This window comes from Copadichromis virginalis, linkage group LG4, assembly GCF_057382275.1.
Source record: "Copadichromis virginalis isolate Kocher_CV1m ecotype Utaka linkage group LG4, C_Virginalis_male_GT1.1, whole genome shotgun sequence".
NCBI classification, from domain to species: domain Eukaryota; kingdom Metazoa; phylum Chordata; class Actinopteri; order Cichliformes; family Cichlidae; genus Copadichromis; species Copadichromis virginalis.
In genome coordinates, this window is record NC_140621.1 from 18,110,018 (window position 1) to 18,129,767 (window position 19,750).

Genomic DNA, 19,750 nt, shown 5'->3' on the forward strand with positions numbered 1-19,750 from the left:
TGTTCATGGTCTTTCTTCTCTTTCCCAGCTGGCCAAGGCAGATGTTTGTTCTTCTCTGAGTGTGATTCTGTCTCACATATAAACCTAATGAAAGGGAGTTCCTTCTCTCGACTGTTGCCAAGTGCCGGTTCATAGGGTGCTTTGTGATTTTGGGGGTTCTTGCTCTGATATTGTAGAGTCTATCCTGGTTTGAGCTGGTGCAATGCAAATATATTTCAATTAAATTGTATTTATATTGTGCCAATTCACAACAACAGTCACCTCAAGGCACTTAATTTTGCAAGATACAGTATTAGAATGAAACCCTAACAATCACACCAACCCTCTATGAGCAAGCACTTGGTGACTTAGGGACAAATTCAAGCACAACCAGGCTCAGGGAGGGGCAGCCATCTACTGTCACTGGGTGGGGGTGAGAGAAAAAAAGAAGAGAGCGAAGAGAAAGAGGACAAAAGGTAAACTACAGGAGTGATGGGCAGAGTTTAAGAATTGCTAATGACTAAATACAGAAGTGATGTATAAAGACAGACAAGTGAAAAGAGCAGCTTGAAGAAGAAGCACTCAATAGATCGAGGGAAGCCTCCCAGCAGCCTAGACCTATTACAACACAACTAAAGGAGGATTCAGGGGGTCACCTAATCTAGACATACCTATATGTTTTGTCAGAAATGAAAGTTTCTAAACTTCCAAACTGGGAGCTGGACTCCCAGAAGAGAGGTCTGATAGCTGAAGGTTCTGCCTCCCATTCTATTTTCAAATGTCCTAGGGCCCACAAGTAAGCCTGCAGTCTGAGAGTGAAGTGCTCTATTGGAGTGAAATGCTACTATGAGGTCATTAAGATAAATGGAGCCAGATCACATAGGTTCATAGATAGATAAAACTGGGTATCATCTCCATAGCAAAGAAAATGTACCCAATGTTTTCTAAAAATATTACCTAATGAAAGCATGTATAATATAAAAAAGTACTGGTCCCATCACAGAACCCTGTTGAACTCCCTGAATAGCTTTTGTGTGTGAAAAGAGGCTCCTCGTTCACATGAAAAAACTATAATCTACATGTGTGATACATGTGATTCACTACAGTACTCTTGATACCAACAGTGTGTTCTAATCTCTGCCGTAACATATTTGGTCAGTGATATTGAATGCTGCAATAAGGTCTTGCAGGCCAAGCAGTTAATAGTCAAGAGGCCATAAGACTTTAACTGGTGCAGTTTCTGTGCCATTCTGCACTCTAAATCCTGACTAAAAGATTTTAAAGTAAACAATTCGTTTGAAAAATGTTCATTTAATTGTTTGACAACTACTCTTTCAAGACTTTTTGAAATAAAAGGTTTGAAATTGGTGTACAATAGAAGTGTTTTTGCTTCAAATCGCACTACAATCTATGTAAACTCACAAAGACGAGGAAGATGAGAAACCTCAGACAACACTGCACACAAATCACTTTTACATCCCTTTAACAGTATTGGCATTTTAAGTGCTGTACTTTTTCATCATTAAAATAATAAAGTTACTTGCTGCCTACCAGTTGTGTCAAAATAGTAGCTTCCTTTTACGTGATAAAGGTTATCCCAGGACAGTAAATAAAGCAGCAAACTAAGGTTTTGCAAAAGACAGTCTTAGCTTCCTGATAGTTATGCAAATGAGCTTTCAAAAATATTTGCATGCACCCTATTTCAGGGTAATCTTTGTCTTTACAGAGGGAGGACAAAATAAACAATCGATGCGTGTTCTGTGCCCAACTATACTTCATGAACAACAAGCACCCAAAGTAAGAAGTGAATGTTAGTTGCTGCCATTTCTTTTTAATGCTTTCTTTGAATTATTTTCACTCTAAGCAACACACATACATATTTAGATGTTTAATGTGAAGTGTGTTTAATAAATCTGTTTATATTAAAGTACTTTCAGGAACAAGTGATTTGATAAACTGACAAAAAAATAAAACTGCCCAGTTTTGTCCTTAAAGGACAAAAGTTTTTTTTTAACATTGAAGGAGGTACAAAAACTCAAATCCTTACATAAGAATAGTTTTATTAGAAAAAAATTTCTATGCAAGGAATTAAAAACAAAAAAACAAAAAAACAAAACAGAACTATCAGGTTTTAACTATCAGGTCAAAACAAAATTTTTCATTCAACATAATTTCATGGACAAGGTAAAGGGAACCTATTGTACTATTCCTTATTTTCTGTTATATACACATTTTTTTCTTCTCTGGGATTTTTGATGTAAATGAGAACCCTGTAAAACAACTTTTTTTTTTTTTTTTTTTTTTAGGAGGGGCAGCCAATCAAAACAAAGTTAGCTTACAAGGAAGTGGTAGGCAGCTAAAACAAAGGATAAACTGCACTACAGCAAAGTGGAAGATAAAAAAATCTACATGTATATATTTTGAACTGGAAATCTTGCAAAGCAATTTTACTGTTTTAGAGTTCAAGAATAAAAATACAGAAAAGAAAACTGACAAAATAAGTCCGCTTTAAGGTGACTTCTGCTGAAGGCGGGTCTAGCTTCCTGTGCTGTGGCATATCACAGAACAACCTGTACAGACTATTCTTCCATGGGTTTTATTGAAAACACTATAACCTTTGAACAAAAGAGGGTCAGTTTTAGCACTTCACCACTTCTACAACCACAACATCCCTCTGTTCCTTTGGTTATTCAGTGAGGTAGAAGTGCATTTTGTCGTTTATGTTCTTGCGCTCTGGATTGAGGCGCTTAAGGATCTGTGCCAGCACGTTGACAGTCTGCTCACTGCTCAGGCCGGTGCGCTTAGTCTGGAACTTCTTCAACAAGTCTTTAGTGGTCATTGGTTTACGGATCAGGTAGCGGCGGACTGCTTCCTCTGTCAGCTGCACATCACTGTGGGGTGAATGAAAAGTAAAGAATACAGTTTAACACTCATATTTACATTATATATCTATTGGTGTATTTATGTTAGCCTTCTGAATCGTAAGACAAGCAGGAAGAAATAACTGTGTGTCTATGAAACTGTATTGAAGAAAAAAAAAAACCTGGACCTTACCTTGAGCTTGGGGTGGATTTGCCTGATTGGGGTTGAGGTGTGCTCTTCCCAGAGGGAACAGGGCTCTGGGTGCTGGGTTCCATCTTAAGCTTTTTGGCAGCAGGTGAGTCGATGCTAGGACCTTGTCTCTTACCTGGAGACAAGACAGAGAAGACAAGTTTGTTTGGAATGGAATAACAAAAAGAGAAGATTTGAGAGTAGAAAGCTACTTGTGAAGGTCCTGCATATATCTACGTATGTACACTATACTGTGAACGTATGAGCATTTGTGTGGGCTTTCTGAGAAATCACCTTGCTCCAGCTTGCTGGCGGCAGCACGGAGTGTGTTCGAGGTGGAGGCAGAGTCTAAAGATGGAGTTCCAGGACGGCTACCAGTCCTGGAGCTGCCTGCAGAGCCACGGCCACCAGCACGTTTAGGAGGTGTGCGTTTCTTCTGAGATAGGAAGGAAAAGACGATAATTGATGAGAATGCAAACAAAGAATGAAAAATTCCAATATAGAATAACAATCCGCACTAATATGAAATACTCCAAAGCTTCAGCATTACAAAACTGGTCGCACACTGGTCGAGCCATTGTTTTATTAAGCAACAACGGTACTGATGTTAATTATGATAATGATAGGAAAATATATTACAAACTAATTTGGCTTAAAAAGAAATAAATGTGAATTTGTTCAGTTACGCACACTAACCGCCATGAACAGAGCAGAGGCCGTCTCTCCTTCGATGTCACTGTCATCTGAGCTGTCTGATTCTCCACTGCTGTCTGTGAAGCACAAGAACATAAATCTGACTACTCATACACACACATTGCTCACATATTTTAAAATACTCCATTCAACAGTACGTGTTGTGACTTTTTTTTAAAATTTTTTTACCTTTTTTCTTCTTCTTCTCCATTTGAACTGGGGTTTTCTTCCCTTCCTCCTCCTCTTCCTCCTCTTTTGCTTCCTCATCATTCTGTTTCTCCTCCTCACTCTCTTCCTCACTTTCAGATTCTTCATCAATCCCTACAAAAGGATAAATATTCAGAAACAATCTAAATACATTGATTAGTGAAAAACTAGACACTTCTGGCAGGTATCTGGCCATAACGTTCGTCCAGATGCGGAGCTAAGTTATATGAGACCTAAGTCATTTTCAAGATTGTGTCTACTCAGGTCACCTTCCACTCACCTAACTTTTCAATGCCTAAAATAAATTTTTTGACACTGTATGCATAAAATCATATGTTTGGGGGTGCCTGTGCCGCAAAAGATAGAATGGTGCGTCTACCAATCAGCATGTTGAAACCGTGAGTCGCCTGTGATGCATCCATCAGATTGTGTTCCTTTAGGGTTTGTATGAATGTGTGTGAGACTGTGTGAACATCCAAGTACACGTCCATTTACATTTACTGTGTTTTATAGCTTCACTTTTATTGAGTATTTTTAACAATAAATTGATCTGACCTTTAGGGTGTTCCTCTGCTTTGACAGGCTTTCCCTTTTCCGGTTCTTCTTCTGAGCTAAATTTGAAACACAAAATAAATGAATAAATAAAACAACAAACAACAAAAAAAAACCAAACATTGTTGATACAGTGTGAGTCTTTGTGTGCTACCGTGTAACGGATCTGACCTGCTTTCATCTGACATATAATCCACTTCTAGGCCCTCGTAGTCTCCGTCATCGCTGTCTTCCAGAGCCTCGTTGTCTTTACTCTTTTGCTTCTTTCTCTTTGCTTTTCCTTTCCCAGCATCTTTTTTTACCTTTGGCTTGCTCTCTCCATCTGTCCAACAAAGCCAAAGTGTTTGAAGGAAGAAAATCAAAAGATGAAAGCCGGAGACATTTTACAATAGTCTCTTCTTCTTGTTGTGTCTTTCTCCTTACCGTCCCCCATACTGCTGTCACTGTCATCACTGCTCATCTCCAGCTCGTCCTCCAGGTCATGAATGCGCAGGTCACCCCCTCTTCCGCCCCCCTTCTTTTTCTTCTTCCCAGATTTTTCTCCTTCGTCTTCGTCTTCCTCACCCCGCTCCTGCTCTCGAAGACGTCTCTGAAGCATGATGCTAAAGTGATTCACCACCTTGTTCCGCCTAGAAAAACAGAGGGTGACTGTCTTAAAATCAAACAATTAACATCTAGGGTCAACTGAGTACTTATTTTTTAAGTACTCATTTTTCTTCATCACTTTTAATCCCAAACCACCCCCGTCCTTTCCCTTTCACCTGCCCCACTCCTCCTCAGCCTCCTCAGCAGTCAGAGTTCGGTGTTTGGCCTGTGGTGTAAAGTTGTACCAGCCGTGAACAGGAAAAGCCTCGAAAGCTCCATCGGGACACTGCGTGAAGATGTAGTAGGATGCATTTTCTGTAACGCCACCCTTCTTTATACCTTTGAACCTTAAAAAAAAACAAAAAAAACATTCTTTACAGACATCAAGTTACCGAGATTTCTCTAAATAATAACTCCTATAATACATAATTTTATCTTGCATTACCAACACTTTTGGAGAGTAACTCAGAGGGAGTCTCTCTACTCACCTCTTGCCAGCTTTACCATTAACCTTGAGAATCCAGGGCTGGTCCTCCACTTTGAATTCACGCGTGACGATACCAAACTTCTTCCGACGAGCTTCCTCGCGCTGCTTTTTGCCAAACTCACTACCTGCTGCGCCTTCAGGGGTCTCTTCCTCCCCATATATCTTCCGAGCACTCATATCTCTTTCCATACGAGCCTGGGGAAAGGAGAAAGAGCAATGGAAAAGTGAAAAAAAAACAAACCCCAGCCTACTCATTCCTAAATTTATCACATCTTTCTCGCTCTTTTTTTTTTTGTTTAAGGCGAATAAGACTGGCTGATATTCCTTTCTCATATCAACTCTAGCTCTGTCATACTGAAAACCTAAGCTTTGTCTGTGAGGTGTAGTTAAAGTATGAAGCCCACCTGTGTCCATGTTGAACAGTTGACTCTGTCCCCTGCATTGAAAGCCATTATATTGTACTTCTTGCTAGTGTTTCTATGCAAAGAAAAAAAAAAAGAAGAATATAGTGAGTTATTGTGCAACATAACTGAGCTCAATTCATTTGCGTCACAATCATCTTCTAATAGTCATGCACATGCACGTCTTCAAGTGACACCTAGAATGACCAAAACACACATGAACACATGCAAAACAGTGACATAAGGCAAGTCCTGTGCACACAAATCTCTTTGGATATTTACATGTGTTACTCACTTGGGGACACGCACGATGTATTCTGTGGTTGAGGTGCTGCTGCTGCTTCCCTGTAAGAGAAAAAGTGTTCTTGTTGGAAGCCTGTCACATTTGAATAATGTGCACACCATGAAAGCCATGTCGGACCAGTACAGCTCAAAAGTCTTGAGTCTCTTCCTTTATATTTACAAGTAAAATGGAAATGCAATAACTTACTCAAACCACATATAAGGTAAAAATGGAGTTTGTACAATTGTAACAAACTTTAAAGTCAATATTTAGTATAATTTGCTTAATTCTTCAACACAGCCTGAACTCTCTTATCCAAGCTTTCTTGTCATTTCTTCCAAGATGTCTTCTGTAATAGTTCCCCAGGCTTCCAGAAGAACGTCCAAAGCTCATTTTTTGACAACAAACCTAATCAGACACTTAAAATCATTGCCAACCTGATTGGACAATGTAAAGAAGACCACAAAGGATCAAAGCATTTTCAAGGAAGACTATGGAGACAAATAAAAGCGAGAAAAGCACTGGAAAAAGTGAATATTTTTTTTGCATCTGCTGTCAATGTAGTTTTTAGAAAGAGAAAAAAGAGAGAGAGAAAAAAAAGGGAAACTGGAATTAGCCAAACTGAAATGAGCCGAACTGTAATGAGGTACAACACTGGATAATCTTTTGTGTTACCTGCCTCTTTCATGCTTGAATAATAGGTCAGTGTTAAGTGGTTGACAAACAAACCGACCAACAAAAAAACAAAAAACAAAAAGCAACTCCTCTGAAAATAATTAGGTGCAAGGACTGGACTGAAAATGAGTTTACGAAGCAGCCAAAGAAAACTCCGTCAGAAAGCCTGGAGAACTGTTTCCAAAGACCACTTAAAAATACAATTAATTCTGGCTACTTGGAAAAAAAACATGGAGAAATGAGGGATGGCTCAAGACTTTTGCACAACACTGTAGATTCACGGCATTAAACATAGCACAAGAGTGGATCAAATTATCAAAAGAAAATAAAGACATACTTTTGTGTTGTCAAATGAAAGCTTACCAGTGATGTCATGGTTGGTTGTCAGTCTCTGGATTTACGACACCACATCAACAGCTGCTTTAGGCGAGGTGGACACACCGTTACGAAAACAGAGTAATGATACTAATAAGATAATACATAATAATATATAATTCAGTCAGTTTGTGTTTATTTTTAACTCAGATTATCCAGCTGAGAAACAGAGAACCGAAAAGGTCTGTGAAGGTACGATATCCCTGCACGAAGACATTCAAATAATGCTTTATAAGCGTTTTCAGCAAGTTATGACAATTTTAGGATTAAAACAAACGCGGCAGAATAAAGGAAACCTATCCCCCTTCCATGACTCATTTGTAATATTACAAGAAAGACTGACTAAAGTTAAATTAGGCTAAAGTTATACGAAACGAGGTGTAACTGATGTTTATATCTTTGTACGTTAGCTTTAGCAGCACCACATTTTGCAAGCAGCTGTAGCTGCGGTCTGTAGCTAACTGTGAAAACAAGCAGGAACACTGTAAACTCATGAGACCTATCCATCTTCGACCAATGCAAAAAATATTGGAAATTAAAAAGACTAAATATGAAATATCGGCTCATAAATGATTATATACCGTCTTACCGCTGTGTGCACTCCAATTGCACTTGTTCCGTTTGCCTCTATGGTCAATAGGAAACATTTACTGTAGACATTGGTTCCTACCAGTCCCTTTGAAGGGTTCCGCTTGTTCCCTTGTATTCACCAGTTTATCTTGTTTAAGAGTTTCTTTCTACCACCCCACTACTCATCCACCGAGGAAAATATTTCCAGAAAGTGGCACTACCTTTAACGCAACATTTTCAAACACGTGTGTAAGATGATATCCACAATCTGCACTAATAAACTAGTAAAATGTGTGTTTTAGGGTTTTATTAGTTTTAAATATTCATTTTGTGAATAAATGCAATTTGCCTGTGTGAGAAGCAATTAAAGAGACATAAAATATCCCTCATAGTACCTGTATGTCAATAGCATTTAGTGTGTAACAGAGGATTTAGCGAGTGATTACAATGATAGCCTGCTCTGTGGAGCAGTTTAATTCAACCCTGTTTCATTTATATTAGATATACATTATACACACACACACACACACACACACACACACACACACACACACACACACACACACACACACACACACACACAATATTAGAGACAAAAGAAACCCAAGAATGTGTCACATGTGCTTGAATTGCAGGCTCTGACCATAACAAGAACATACCTTGACATGGGCCTTAGAACACGTGTACAAATTTGTCCTATATGACTTATCAAAACCCTCCCAGAAGTAACAAAACAAAAAGAGAAGTGTATTTTTTAAAATTTATCTTGTCAACTAGTAAAGTAGTATTGATTGTTGCCTTTACTTTCCATTATCCACATTGATTGACTCACAAAAACAGCACTGCCAAGGAAACATGACATTAAATGCTACAAACACTAATAAGAAAGAGAAAATTTGATGAACAATCTGAACTGACTAATAATAATTACTTATAGGCACTTGTTTATCCTTTATCACACATTTGACTGTTTAACTTCGACTTGTCGCTGGTCATATAATAAGGTCATATAATAAACTTGTTAGCAAGGAAGAAGACTATGGATTTGACGAAGATTAGATCGAAAAGCTATGATAAAGGGAAACAGATACACAGTGTATATATATGTATGCACGATACAGTGCATAAGATAAGCAGTGATTAAATAATGGGCTATTTTAATTGCAATCCTTGAACATGTCTGCTACAAATGGTGCACAGTGACTGTATTTGCATTATCTCTTTGCATGTTTAAGGCAGGATTAACTTTTTTGGGAAGCAATTCAAATTTCACAGTGTGTGCTACAAGTATTCAGGACTGACGAGCAGATGTCATTGACACACGATGTTTCGTATGATGATGAATTACTTTGCTTTGTCACTTCTACTTGGTATGTAATTTTCATTCAATTCAAAATAGAACCTGAAAGCAGAAAAAAATCTAGATTTTTTTTTTAATGAAAAAAGCTCTTTTTGATTGAAATTGTATTTTGCCTTTGATAAATGTTCTGTTGGCAGTCCTAAAGAAAAATACATCTGAACATACGCTTTTGGTAACCCTCAAAAAAATTATTATAGCAAATATTTGACCACTCTTTTGCATTTGCATGGACCCGGCTTTAAAGCGTAGTCCACATATTTTTAGTAGACTTGAGGTCAGGGCTTTGGGAAGCTCATTCCAGAAGCTTTATGGATCATTTCTCAACAACTGCAGATTCCAAGATCAAACAATTTTATGGAAGTACAAGTTATTGTGCTGTGTCATTACTTTGCCAAGTTTTGAAAGAAGACACACTGTGAACCCAAGATGAGGGGACATTGATTAGGATGTGTAGAAACAAGTGAGGAACCACCATGTATTCATGTGTGTGTATGTTACATATAAAGCAATAACACATCAACAGAATGCTTGTTTTTTTATAAATAGGTGTGAATGTGGAAATGAGGCAAGTTGTATAAAGTGCTTTAAGTTGTCAGGTAGAGTAGAAAAGCACTATATAAGACTCAGTCCATGTAGGTGGATGAGGATTGTTGTAGTTATTTTTATGACTATTTTGATTAGCATTTATTTTGTCACCTGGAGAGCATACTTAAACTTGCAAACACAGCACATCTTTCCATGCCGTGTGCACTACATTAATATATCCTTTGTCATGTTCCTTAATGTATTCTACTAAAAAAGAAAAATTATACAGTCTTGGAGGCATTCCTCAGTTTGATTCAAGTGTAAAAATGAAGTTGGTATGTGACATTATAGAGATGGTAACGTGAATGATTACTTTTCAATAGTATAACAATTTAACAGTAATTTTTAAGATTAATTAAACATTTCTATAACTTTTTATCTTCTTTGTTTCAGGTTTGCTTGTGATACCTGTTATTACTGTGTTTCCTCCTGGTATGAACAAATAAATAGCCAATATATGTGATTTAAAATCACCATAAAGTAATAAATTATGTGTGATAATTATTGTACATATTTGATTTGCATTGTGCAGGTGCTCTGGGAAAGTCTGGGAGAGGCCACTATCAAAGAGATCTTCAACTCCCACCTCTGGCAGAACTTTCACAGCATTACCAGGACACTGTAGGTAAGGGGGGCCATCAAGCTGATCAAAGAGCTCTGGGTAGAGACCACAAAATTTAGAATGTGGATACAAGTGGCAGAAATGAGCCTTCTCCAAAGGATGGCTGGCCTCTCTCTTGGAGATAGGAACCATGCTGAATGATAATAATACAAAGATTTACACTAATGTTTGTTCTAAATAAACTTCACAAACAAACTAAAGTAACAATAAATAACTAAAAACAAAAGAAAATAAACTTCACTAAATGTCAATACTGTTAAAGTTTGCAGCTGGTTTGTTATTATTCTTTTTGTCAGATATTGATGAGTGCCAGAGGACTACAGGGATTTGTGGTCCTAACTCAAATTGTAAGAACACCGTCGGGTCATATATATGCACCTGTTTGAATGGTTTCAGTGTAGCAGATCCAACACTGCCACCTGGAACGTCCAATGGATGCACAGGTACCAATAAAAACACAAAATAACAAAATCTATTTTTAATGCAGATTTTAACTTGGTAACTGTGGTATGTTTAGATATTGATGAATGTCTTGCCAATATCTGCGGGCAATATGGGTCCTGCACCAATACAATTGGAAGCTATGTGTGCAACTGCAATGAAGGCTTTCACATTCAATCAGATGCAACCCCTGTTTGCCAAGGTCTGTATTATTATTTATGTCATGTGTTTGGTAGGAAAATCCTTTTGTGTGTTTGAGTGAATATAGCTTGTAGCATAAAGTTCTTTGAGTGATTAACATAATTAGAAAAGCATATTAAGTGTAATTTTCAGTACACAAAGAACATAAATTTAATTTGTTTACACTGACTGTCTTCTTTTCAGATAATGATGAGTGTCTAACCTCATCTATCTGTGGCCCTGATTCTATCTGCACAAACACACCTGGAGCTTATACCTGTGGGTGTATACCAGGTTACGCACCAACTGATCAATCCAAAGAACCCAGCATGACCAACATATGCACTGGTATTTACAACATATTTACAAAGGCACTAGCTGAAAACTGTAGATATAGGCAAAGAGACTGCAGTTTAATATGAAAAAATGCAGAATATATACAAAAGAAACAGGTTCAGTCTCACAACCTGCCGTAGTATTTTTTGACCTGCAGCTTGAATTTGATTAAATGTGTGTTACAGATATTGATGAGTGTGCTGACCATGTGTTGAACATCTGTGGAGCAAACTGTAACTGCACAAATTCAATTGGATCTTACAACTGTACCTGCCTTACTGGTTATCGAGTGGACAATCCACATGTTATAGCCAGCATTGCTAACCCATGCAATGGTATTTGCTATTCCTATGCTCTTTTGTTTCCAAAAGCAAATAAATATATAATTTCCAAAAAACAAACAAGCAAGAAAAACAGCCCCTTGTGTTTCTCTCACCGCTTTAGATATAGATGAGTGCAGTGAAACTCCTGGACTGTGTGGTAACCAAACTGTGTGTACTAATGCACCAGGCACCTTCTATTGTTCCTGCCCTGATGGATTCTACCCATCAACTGGTGTAATTTGGAAGGCGGGCATCACTTTTTGTAAAAGTGAGCAAAGCTGACTTCAAAGACATTTTAGATTTTCAAAAGTGTTTAGAATTTAAATGTATTTTTTTAATTTACTGACAGGCCTTGAAGACATTCTAGATGAAATCAAACCTAATAAGGTAAGACTCGTGGTGATTTATGTTTTAGAGGCTAACTGGCTAACTTTTTAATGCATAACAAAGTTCATTAATAACCCGTTATGTTTCATGATTTTGATTGTAAGTTAGTTCTTTGATAAAGATCACTTTTTCACAGTAATACATTCGACTGTAATTAGACAGTTATACAAAACATAAATCCCCGTTTTTTAAAGATGCAATCGTGTAGCAAACATAAACTAAACCCAAACGTTAATTTCAGGATAAGACAAAAGAGAGAGCTTTCCTTGAAAACTTGGGTGAAGACCTGAAGAACAATACAGGTGTCCTTTTACCGGATGTGGTACGTAGTTAAAAACGTTAACTTGTAAATGCTACACAACAAATAGGATGTAACGTGATGCACAGAAAACCCGGCAGTTATTTTTTATCTAACGCAATTTTCTCCATTCTTGACATCTTTGCAGACAGTTGCAAACTGCTTTTCTACATCTATGGTACTAAAAAGCAGAGTCATAGCTTTATATTTCCAGTTTATTCATTTCATTTGCTTGTTTATTTGTTCATTACAATAACTCAAGTCTTCTGTAGATGGTTTCAGGTGTTGGAACACTTACCAGCACAAGCAGTGAAGGAGACGGGGAGACTGGTAGTGTTATTCTTGGCCTCTCAGAGCAGCTCGTTGTTGCAATGACTCCGTCGACTGAGACGAAAATAAAAAAGGAAATGCACACTTCAACAGTGGGTAAGACCAAGCTCAACTTTACGCTAATAGGTCAAATTTGAGTTCTTAGTAAATACAAACATAATGAATGCATATCTGTGTTCAAGATTTGAGTCTAGTGGCCATTGGTTCATTGAGCTATGATAGCAAGAGTTCATCCCTCTCTGCCAAGGAATACGAAATGAAAATCAACTTGGAGGATCTAGCTAGGGCCAACAATGGTAAGAGCTTTTTTTTAAAATGTTGACTGACACAGGTGCATCAAGATGAATGTGGTTGTTGTTGTTGGGTTTTTTTGTGATGTGACCACTTCCAGGTTCTGTATCAGCCGCCTTTCTGACGCTAGATGGGATGGAGAGCATTCTCAGTCATCAATACTTCAAAACCAAGAATGTGACAGAGATGTACTCAGATGTTTTAACTGCCATAATACCAGGAATAAACACCACCAACCTGACAGAGCCTGTCAACTTTACAATTCAACACAAGGTGTAGCATCAAGATTGTACATATAGAGTGTTGTGAAAGTGTTTGCCCCCTTCCTGTTTTCCTGGATTTTTAGTATGTTTGTCACTTAAATGTTTCAGATCATCAAACAAATATAAATAATAGACAAAGATAATGCAAGTAAACTCAAAATGCAGTGTCTAAGTGTAGGTATTTGTCATTAAGGGAAAAAAAAGTAATTGCCCCCTAACCCTAATAACTGGCTGGGTCACCCTTAACAGCAACAACTGTAGTCAAGTGTTGCAATACGTGGCAATGAGTCTTTTACAGCTCCGTGGAGGAATTTTGGCCCACTCGTCTTTGCAGAATTGTTTTCATTCAGCCACATTGGAGGGTTTTTGATCGACAGCGTCTCAATCAGATTAAGGTCAGGAATTGGACTTGGCCACTCCAAAGTCTTAATTTAGTTTTTCTTAAGCTGGAGGTGGACTTGCTGATGTGTTTTGGATAATTTTGAATCATCATCAGCGTGCCTCAGAGTGAGGTCTTGAACAGATGGACGATATTCTCCTTCAGGATATTTTGGTAAACAGCAGAATTCATGGTTTTTCAGATCCTAAGGCACCACAACAACCCCAGATGTAATGGAACTCAAATCTCATTAGTACACAAAATATTTTCCAAAAAGTCTTCAAGATCATCAAAATGGGCTTTTGGCAAAGGTGAGATGGGCCTTTTGGTCAGAACTGTTTTATTTCTTGAACTCCTCTGTGGATGACATTTTTGCCGAGTCTCTTCTTATTCTTGAAGCATGAACTCTGACCTTAACTGAGACATGAAGCTTGCAGTTCTTTAATGTTGTTCTGGGTTCTTTTGTGACGTCCTGGATGAGTTGTGAATGTGCTCTTGGAGTAATTTTGGTAGCCCAGTCACTCCAGGAGGAAGCCAGGAAGCTTTCCAGACTCATAGCTATCAGTGACTTTGTTTCTCCGTTGTTTCTTTAGATCGTGGTATGATGTCTTTCTCTCTTTGTCCAATATTAACATTTGTGTTTAATATGCAAGACACCAGGAAATCAGGAAGGGGGCAAACACTTTTCACACCACTGCATGTATTGAAAAAGAATCAGACTTTTTATTCTTGCCTTTGCCTATTTTTTTTTTTTTTTAGGAAGTACCAGATAATGGAATGGTCACTTGTGTGTACTGGGAAGCCGGAGAAGCCGAAGGTGGACAAAATGGAGAGACGATGCGTTGGTCAGAAGAGGGTTGCTGGGTTGCATACTCTCACAAAAACTACACTGTTTGTAGCTGCTCACACCTTTCTACCTTTGCTCTCATAATGCAGATTGGGGAGGTATGTCAGTTACATGTTGGTAAGGTTGAAGTCTTATTACTTACAGGACTTAACATACTTGTACATTTTTCAGATTTGATTAAAACTCCACAATTTGACAAATGGAAACATGCAGTGTATATAAGCGGTTAAATCCCTTTTTACATTTTAAGTGGAAGAAATTTTTTTTTGTAATCAGTCAAAATTTCTGTAGAACTTTAATTTGGTATTCTGTCAAACTGCTTTGTCAACAAGTATAGTACACTTTACACACCCAGTTTTAGACAGTTTATCCCACACTTCTTGGCATATGCAGAATTAGAAAGAGACACAACATTTCACTAGCAGGGACCACTCCCTTGGTAACGATGAGCAATGAGGGATGAAGGAGTGTGATTAGTGCTGCGGTTTGGGGAAGGCCTTGAAGGCCCCTGTACTAACGAGAAATAAAGGGAGGAAAGGAAGAGAGGAGAGGACAGGAGAAGAGAGGAAAGAAAAAAGGAAGGGGGGGGGGGGGGGGGGGGGGGCATGAAAATGAGAACAGCAGGTATTGGAGAAGGGGGGCTTTTATAGCCTGAGGCCAGAGGGGGCGCTCCTGAAATTCAGATGATATCTCAACAAAAATTGCTCTTAAAAAATCTCCTGGATCTTAGACATTTGTCAGCTTTAAAGCATTTCAATAAGCCAATAAGTCAAGCACAGTTATAGCCAAATTTACATCCATTTTCATCAGTATCCATGTATCTCATTTTCAGCCTGTGCCACAGAATGACTTCTTAGAGTGGCTGAACCGGATATGTGTGATTATTGGACTATTCTTCTTGGCTTTGGCCATCTTTACCTTCCTTCTGTGCAGCTGGAATCCCAAAATTAACAACACAGCCCGTCTCCACCTCTGCCTCAACCTGTTTTTTTCACAACTGCTCTTGTTGTGGAATGACAAATACACTGATAATAAGGTACAATGTGGCTAAACTCCAAGAATTATCAAAAGATTATCTATTGTGTTCCAATTGTCCATAAAGCTTAAACATATTTATCTGTCTCTACAGCTGGCCTGCACTGTCATGGCAGGGCTTCTCCACTTCTTAATTGTTGCCAGTTTTGTGTGGATGTTGCTGGAGGCACTACAGCTCCACTTGTTGGTACGGAAGCTCTCCCAGGTGAAAGTCATTCAAAGAGATGGCCTCCCCAGGCCTCTTCTCTATCTGATTGGCTATGGTGTTCCATTTGTGATTGTGGGTGTTTCGGCACTGATGTATTCTGGTGGATATGGACGTACTGAGGCTAATGTGTAAGTCAGACACAGTGCAATGCACCGATTTATGCATTAAATCCTTTTATTACTAAATGTACAAGACTGGATAATGGTCTCTGATGTGCGTTTGAATTGCAGATGCTGGCTGTCAGAAAAACGAAACTTCAAATGGGCTTTAACAGGGCCAGTGATAGCGATCCTTGCTGTGTGTCTATTTTTGTGTTAGAACTGTATTACACATTACATTTTTTTCTCATAATGATAATTTGTCTCAAAGTTAAATTACAAATCTGATTATTTTATCAGATGAATTGCTACCTGTTTGGTGCAACTTTATGGAGTCTGCGGCCCACCTTGGCTAACATAAAAAGTGATATCTCTCAGTCCAAAGATACAAAGTAAGTTTGAGGTTTGTTTAAAAAGCAAGTTCAAATTCTGAGTAATCAATAAGATTTTTGTGCAGCTTTTAAAAAAAAATGTCACTCAGTAGAGACTCCAGACTAAGTGCGATTTCCATTCTGATTCTGATTATTTGCTAAATGACAACACAGATTTTTCCCTATTTCAACTACAACTGACATTATATAAAAAGAATAATCAACTTTTTTCAATGCAAAATATTATTTGCATAATAAAAAATAAATAAATAGATAAATAAACTTTTGCTCCAAACTCAGTAAGTTACAGGATTTTCTCTTTCAAGCATGCTAATAATTGAATAGAAATGAGCTGCTGTATACCTTTATATCAGACACTTGCATCATTTTCCCGTATACTTATGAATTCCCCGGATGAGAGGACATCAACCCTTTCCCCTTTTTTCTCACCTGTCTGTAATTTTCCTTTCACAGCTCTTGCCTGACTCTCTTACTTGTGGTTGGTTCTGAGCTCTGAATAGTTTAGCTTGACTCACTTTTCATTTGTTGGCTAATTTTTAAAAAGTACAGAGTTAAGTGTTTGATCAGGTTTGTCATAACAAACATTTTCTGTGGTCGTTTACTTTGGCGAACTTTGTGTCTTCACTCGTGGTGGGGAGTTTCCATGCTGACAACTTGTTGGCATGCGCCTGTGAGTGTGCGCACAACTATTTGCATGCGTTTCCATGTGCAAGTAAATCATTTTTTATTTGTGCACTGTGAGTGTGTAGAAGTAGTAGTTTGTAACAATTTGCTCATGAAATGTATGCGCAAGACGCCGACCAGCCAGTCCCCCTTCTGGACCAGAGAAGACTGGAAATCGGGAGATACCTTTCCCTTGCCAGACAATCAGTTCATCTCTAGAGACTAAACATGTCTTCCTGTTTGACTATAAGTGCAGTTACAGTAGAGAAATGAATTCATTTAGCATACTGACTTTTTTATTTAACATCCTGCTCCAATGTTTTGTAAAGAACTGTAAAACCTTCTGTTGTTCTGTTTGCAGGTTGATTTTGTTCAAGATACTGGCCCAGTTTGTTATACTTGGCTGTACCTGGATTCTTGGCCTGTACCAGACGAACCTGTTCTTTCAGGTTGCTTTTATAGTTCTGAACTCCCAGCAGGGTACTTTTCTCTACATTGTCCACTGTGTCCTCAACAAGGAGGTAGACTCGTTATACCAGTGTTTCTTAACACTTTTCTTACATACTGTATGTCAAACTTTTTATAATTCATTCTTTATATTATTCCTGAGTTCAATTCTACCATCAGGCCGGGGTCTTTCTGTGTGGAGTTTGCATGTTCTCCCCGTGTTTGTGTGGGTTCTCTCCGGGTACTCCGGCTTCCTCCCACCATCCAAAGACATGCACTTAGTGGGAATAGGTTAATTGAGTAATCTAAATTGCCCATAGGTGTGAATGCGGGAGTGAATGTGAGTGTGAATGCTTGTCTGTCTCTTTGTGTTAGCCCTGCGACAGCCTGCGACCTGTCCAGGGTGTACCCCTGCCTCTGGCCCTACGACAGCTGGGATAGTCTCCAGCGCACCCCGCGACCCTGAAAAGGATAAGCGGAAGCGAATAGATGTATTCTTTATAAGAGAAAAAAAATTAAGTTAAAATGTAGTTAAATAAAAGCTAATCTCTGCCCCACTAGCAATGGCTCTGTGGCTTTATGGATCTATCTATAGGGAATGCACCACATTAAACACCTGTTTAATAATGACCAGCTCTGTGATTTAACATCATCTCTAGTTAAAACATATTGGTAGTATTTTTTATGAGTTTTATAGTGAGAGTTATTTCATTTATTTTTCAAAATGTGCATTTATTTCATATTCTAGATTAGAGATGAGTATGTCAAATGGCTGACCTGTTCTTTCAACAAGACCAGAGAAGGCGGCTCAGTGGTAAGTTTCGCATAGCAGTCACTTGACCAATAAGACTTTTTAAATTTAAAAGCTAACCTGTGTTGCAAATGTGACCGCATAAAGCGTTGCTTTGCTTGTAATAAATTTAAACCTTTTGTAACAATTTTTTTAGTTTTTCTAAAGTATCTGCACTACTTTTTGACAGAGAAATGCACCATCAGTGTCCGAGGACTTGGACATCCCTCAAGAGCACAGAGGGTGATGTTGATAAATAAGTGAAGGAAAAGATGGAAATGGAAGATTTATATACTTTTCTGCTGGCAACTGTTTACTTTCTTGTCAAATATTTGAATTTGTACTGTGAATCAACCTTATAAGTTCTTTCTGTCATGAAAAAATAGTGCATTTTATGTAATACTTGTTTAAACTTATTTAGAAAGTGTTTTAAACTACTACTTGCTGATTAAATGTCCCAAGTGTTTCTCCCAAATTTTCAACTTTACTTTGAAAAGGTTATGGCCAGATATAGGTGCGCCCAAATCATACATCAGATCTTGGGTTTCACAACCAGTTATTAGGGCTAGAGGACAATAACTTTTTCCACACAGGGTCAGGAGGGTTTGGACAGCATTTTTTCTTTAATAAATCTAGTTGTTAAGCAAACATTTGCTTACTTAAGTTTTAGTTTTGCTTATTTAAAGTTGCTTAATGATGACTGATCAGCAATTGACCAATGATTGATTCAGTGGTTGGAGTCAACTATTGTACAAGTGGCTTGTAATGCCCAGTTTTACAAGACACAGTAAACTGCTGTTAATGCTTTAAAGTGGTTGGTTGTGGGATTTACATACTGCTTAATTTGACTCAATAAAGTCGCCTGACACCCAAAGTTCTGTTTTTTGTCACCATTTAAACGACTTTAAAGTAAATACATTATTTACTTTAATTTAGAATTTAGGAGGAAGAAAGTTGGTCATTAATTATCAATGTCCCATAAAAAGGTTTACTCATGGGTGCCTTTTTGGCATGAGGAAAGGAAGGAGTCTTGCCCTTTTTACAGGCCTGAAATACAGCCCCCCTGAAGCACAGTATGGCTACATTTTTCATGCAGGTGCCATGATTACTGCAGCTTGATGAGAGCAGACAGTAGGGCACTGGTGGAGGGCAGCCTGAAGGAGGAGTAGTTGGTAATGTAAAGCAAATGCAGGCACTGATATTTTATTTTGTATTCTCACAATCAGTTATCATTGATTATTCATTTGCCATTGTTGAATCTGTTGACAGTATAATCTTTTAATTACATCTGTGTTACTTTGAGCAAATATTAATGTACATTGATTGTTTATATTAATCCACACTGACTGTTTATATAAAGTTGTTGCACGTTAGAGCAGAGCAGTCACACTATACAGATCCACGAGTCCTGCTGGGCCCTGGCAGGGCTGCGTGTAGTTATGCACGTACGCTGGCCTCTACTTACATGCACGCACTTATGTAACACACGCACGGTCACCTACACACTTAGTAATAATAGGAGGGTCATCTGAGGACAGTTTTTCTGATAAATACACTTTCACAAAATGCACAATGTAATACACACTTGTTTTTCTCTTAAGAGTAGCAGTTGATGTC

The 19,750-nt window shown here is 38.1% G+C and overlaps 2 protein-coding genes across 5 annotated transcripts; one reads left to right on the forward strand and one right to left on the reverse strand.

Annotated features, from left to right (window-relative positions):
* Positions 1–1,270: 1,270 nt before the first annotated feature.
* Positions 1,271–7,945, reverse strand: gtf2f1 (general transcription factor IIF, polypeptide 1). 4 transcript variants are annotated; one of them, XM_085453941.1, is made up of 14 exons: positions 7,878–7,945; positions 7,277–7,330; positions 6,251–6,300; positions 5,959–6,031; positions 5,556–5,749; positions 5,244–5,414; positions 4,906–5,111; positions 4,654–4,804; positions 4,486–4,541; positions 3,913–4,044; positions 3,721–3,800; positions 3,325–3,466; positions 3,034–3,166; positions 1,271–2,870 (listed from the first exon to the last, which is right to left on the reverse strand). In XM_085453941.1, the coding sequence occupies exons 2-14, from the start codon at positions 7,286–7,288 to the stop codon at positions 2,666–2,668; spliced, it is 1,605 nt and encodes a 534-aa protein (XP_085310067.1). In that variant the 5' UTR covers positions 7,289–7,330; positions 7,878–7,945; the 3' UTR covers positions 1,271–2,665. The 4 variants fall into 4 exon arrangements, with proteins under 4 accessions (XP_085310067.1, XP_085310070.1, XP_085310068.1 ...); XM_085453944.1 differs by having other exon boundaries at positions 3,727–3,800; positions 7,878–7,944; XM_085453942.1 differs by having other exon boundaries at positions 7,870–7,935.
* A 1,237-nt stretch (positions 7,946–9,182) lies between these two features.
* LOC146711200 (adhesion G protein-coupled receptor E1-like) lies at positions 9,183–18,992 on the forward strand. Its single transcript, XM_085452953.1, has 21 exons — positions 9,183–9,228; positions 10,336–10,428; positions 10,722–10,868; positions 10,943–11,068; positions 11,251–11,394; positions 11,568–11,717; positions 11,827–11,973; positions 12,055–12,092; positions 12,334–12,414; positions 12,539–12,568; positions 12,663–12,816; positions 12,903–13,016; positions 13,112–13,284; positions 14,413–14,598; positions 15,333–15,536; positions 15,630–15,871; positions 15,974–16,040; positions 16,142–16,233; positions 17,258–17,417; positions 18,092–18,157; positions 18,324–18,992. Exons 1-21 carry the CDS (start codon positions 9,183–9,185, stop codon positions 18,378–18,380), a joined length of 2,517 nt encoding a protein of 838 aa, XP_085309079.1. The 3' UTR covers positions 18,381–18,992.
* Positions 18,993–19,750: the final 758 nt, after the last annotated feature.

What these genes read in the sequence shown, in the direction of transcription:
- gtf2f1 (XM_085453941.1), bottom strand. An exon ending in GCTGAGGAGGAGTGGGGCAG is followed by an intron (nt 5,112 to 5,243) that starts GTGAAAGGGAAA and finishes CTGTTTTTCTAG; the next exon opens with GCGGAACAAGGTGGTGAATC. An exon ending in TGACAGCAGTATGGGGGACG is followed by an intron (nt 4,805 to 4,905) that starts GTAAGGAGAAAG and finishes TTTGTTGGACAG; the next exon opens with ATGGAGAGAGCAAGCCAAAG.
- LOC146711200 (XM_085452953.1), top strand. Translation starts at nt 9,183, where the DNA reads ATGTTTCGTATGATGATGAATTACTTTGCTTTGTCACTTCTACTTG. An exon ending in CATGACCAACATATGCACTG is followed by an intron (nt 11,395 to 11,567) that starts GTATTTACAACA and finishes TGTGTGTTACAG; the next exon opens with ATATTGATGAGTGTGCTGAC. An exon ending in TCATAATGCAGATTGGGGAG is followed by an intron (nt 14,599 to 15,332) that starts GTATGTCAGTTA and finishes TCTCATTTTCAG; the next exon opens with CCTGTGCCACAGAATGACTT.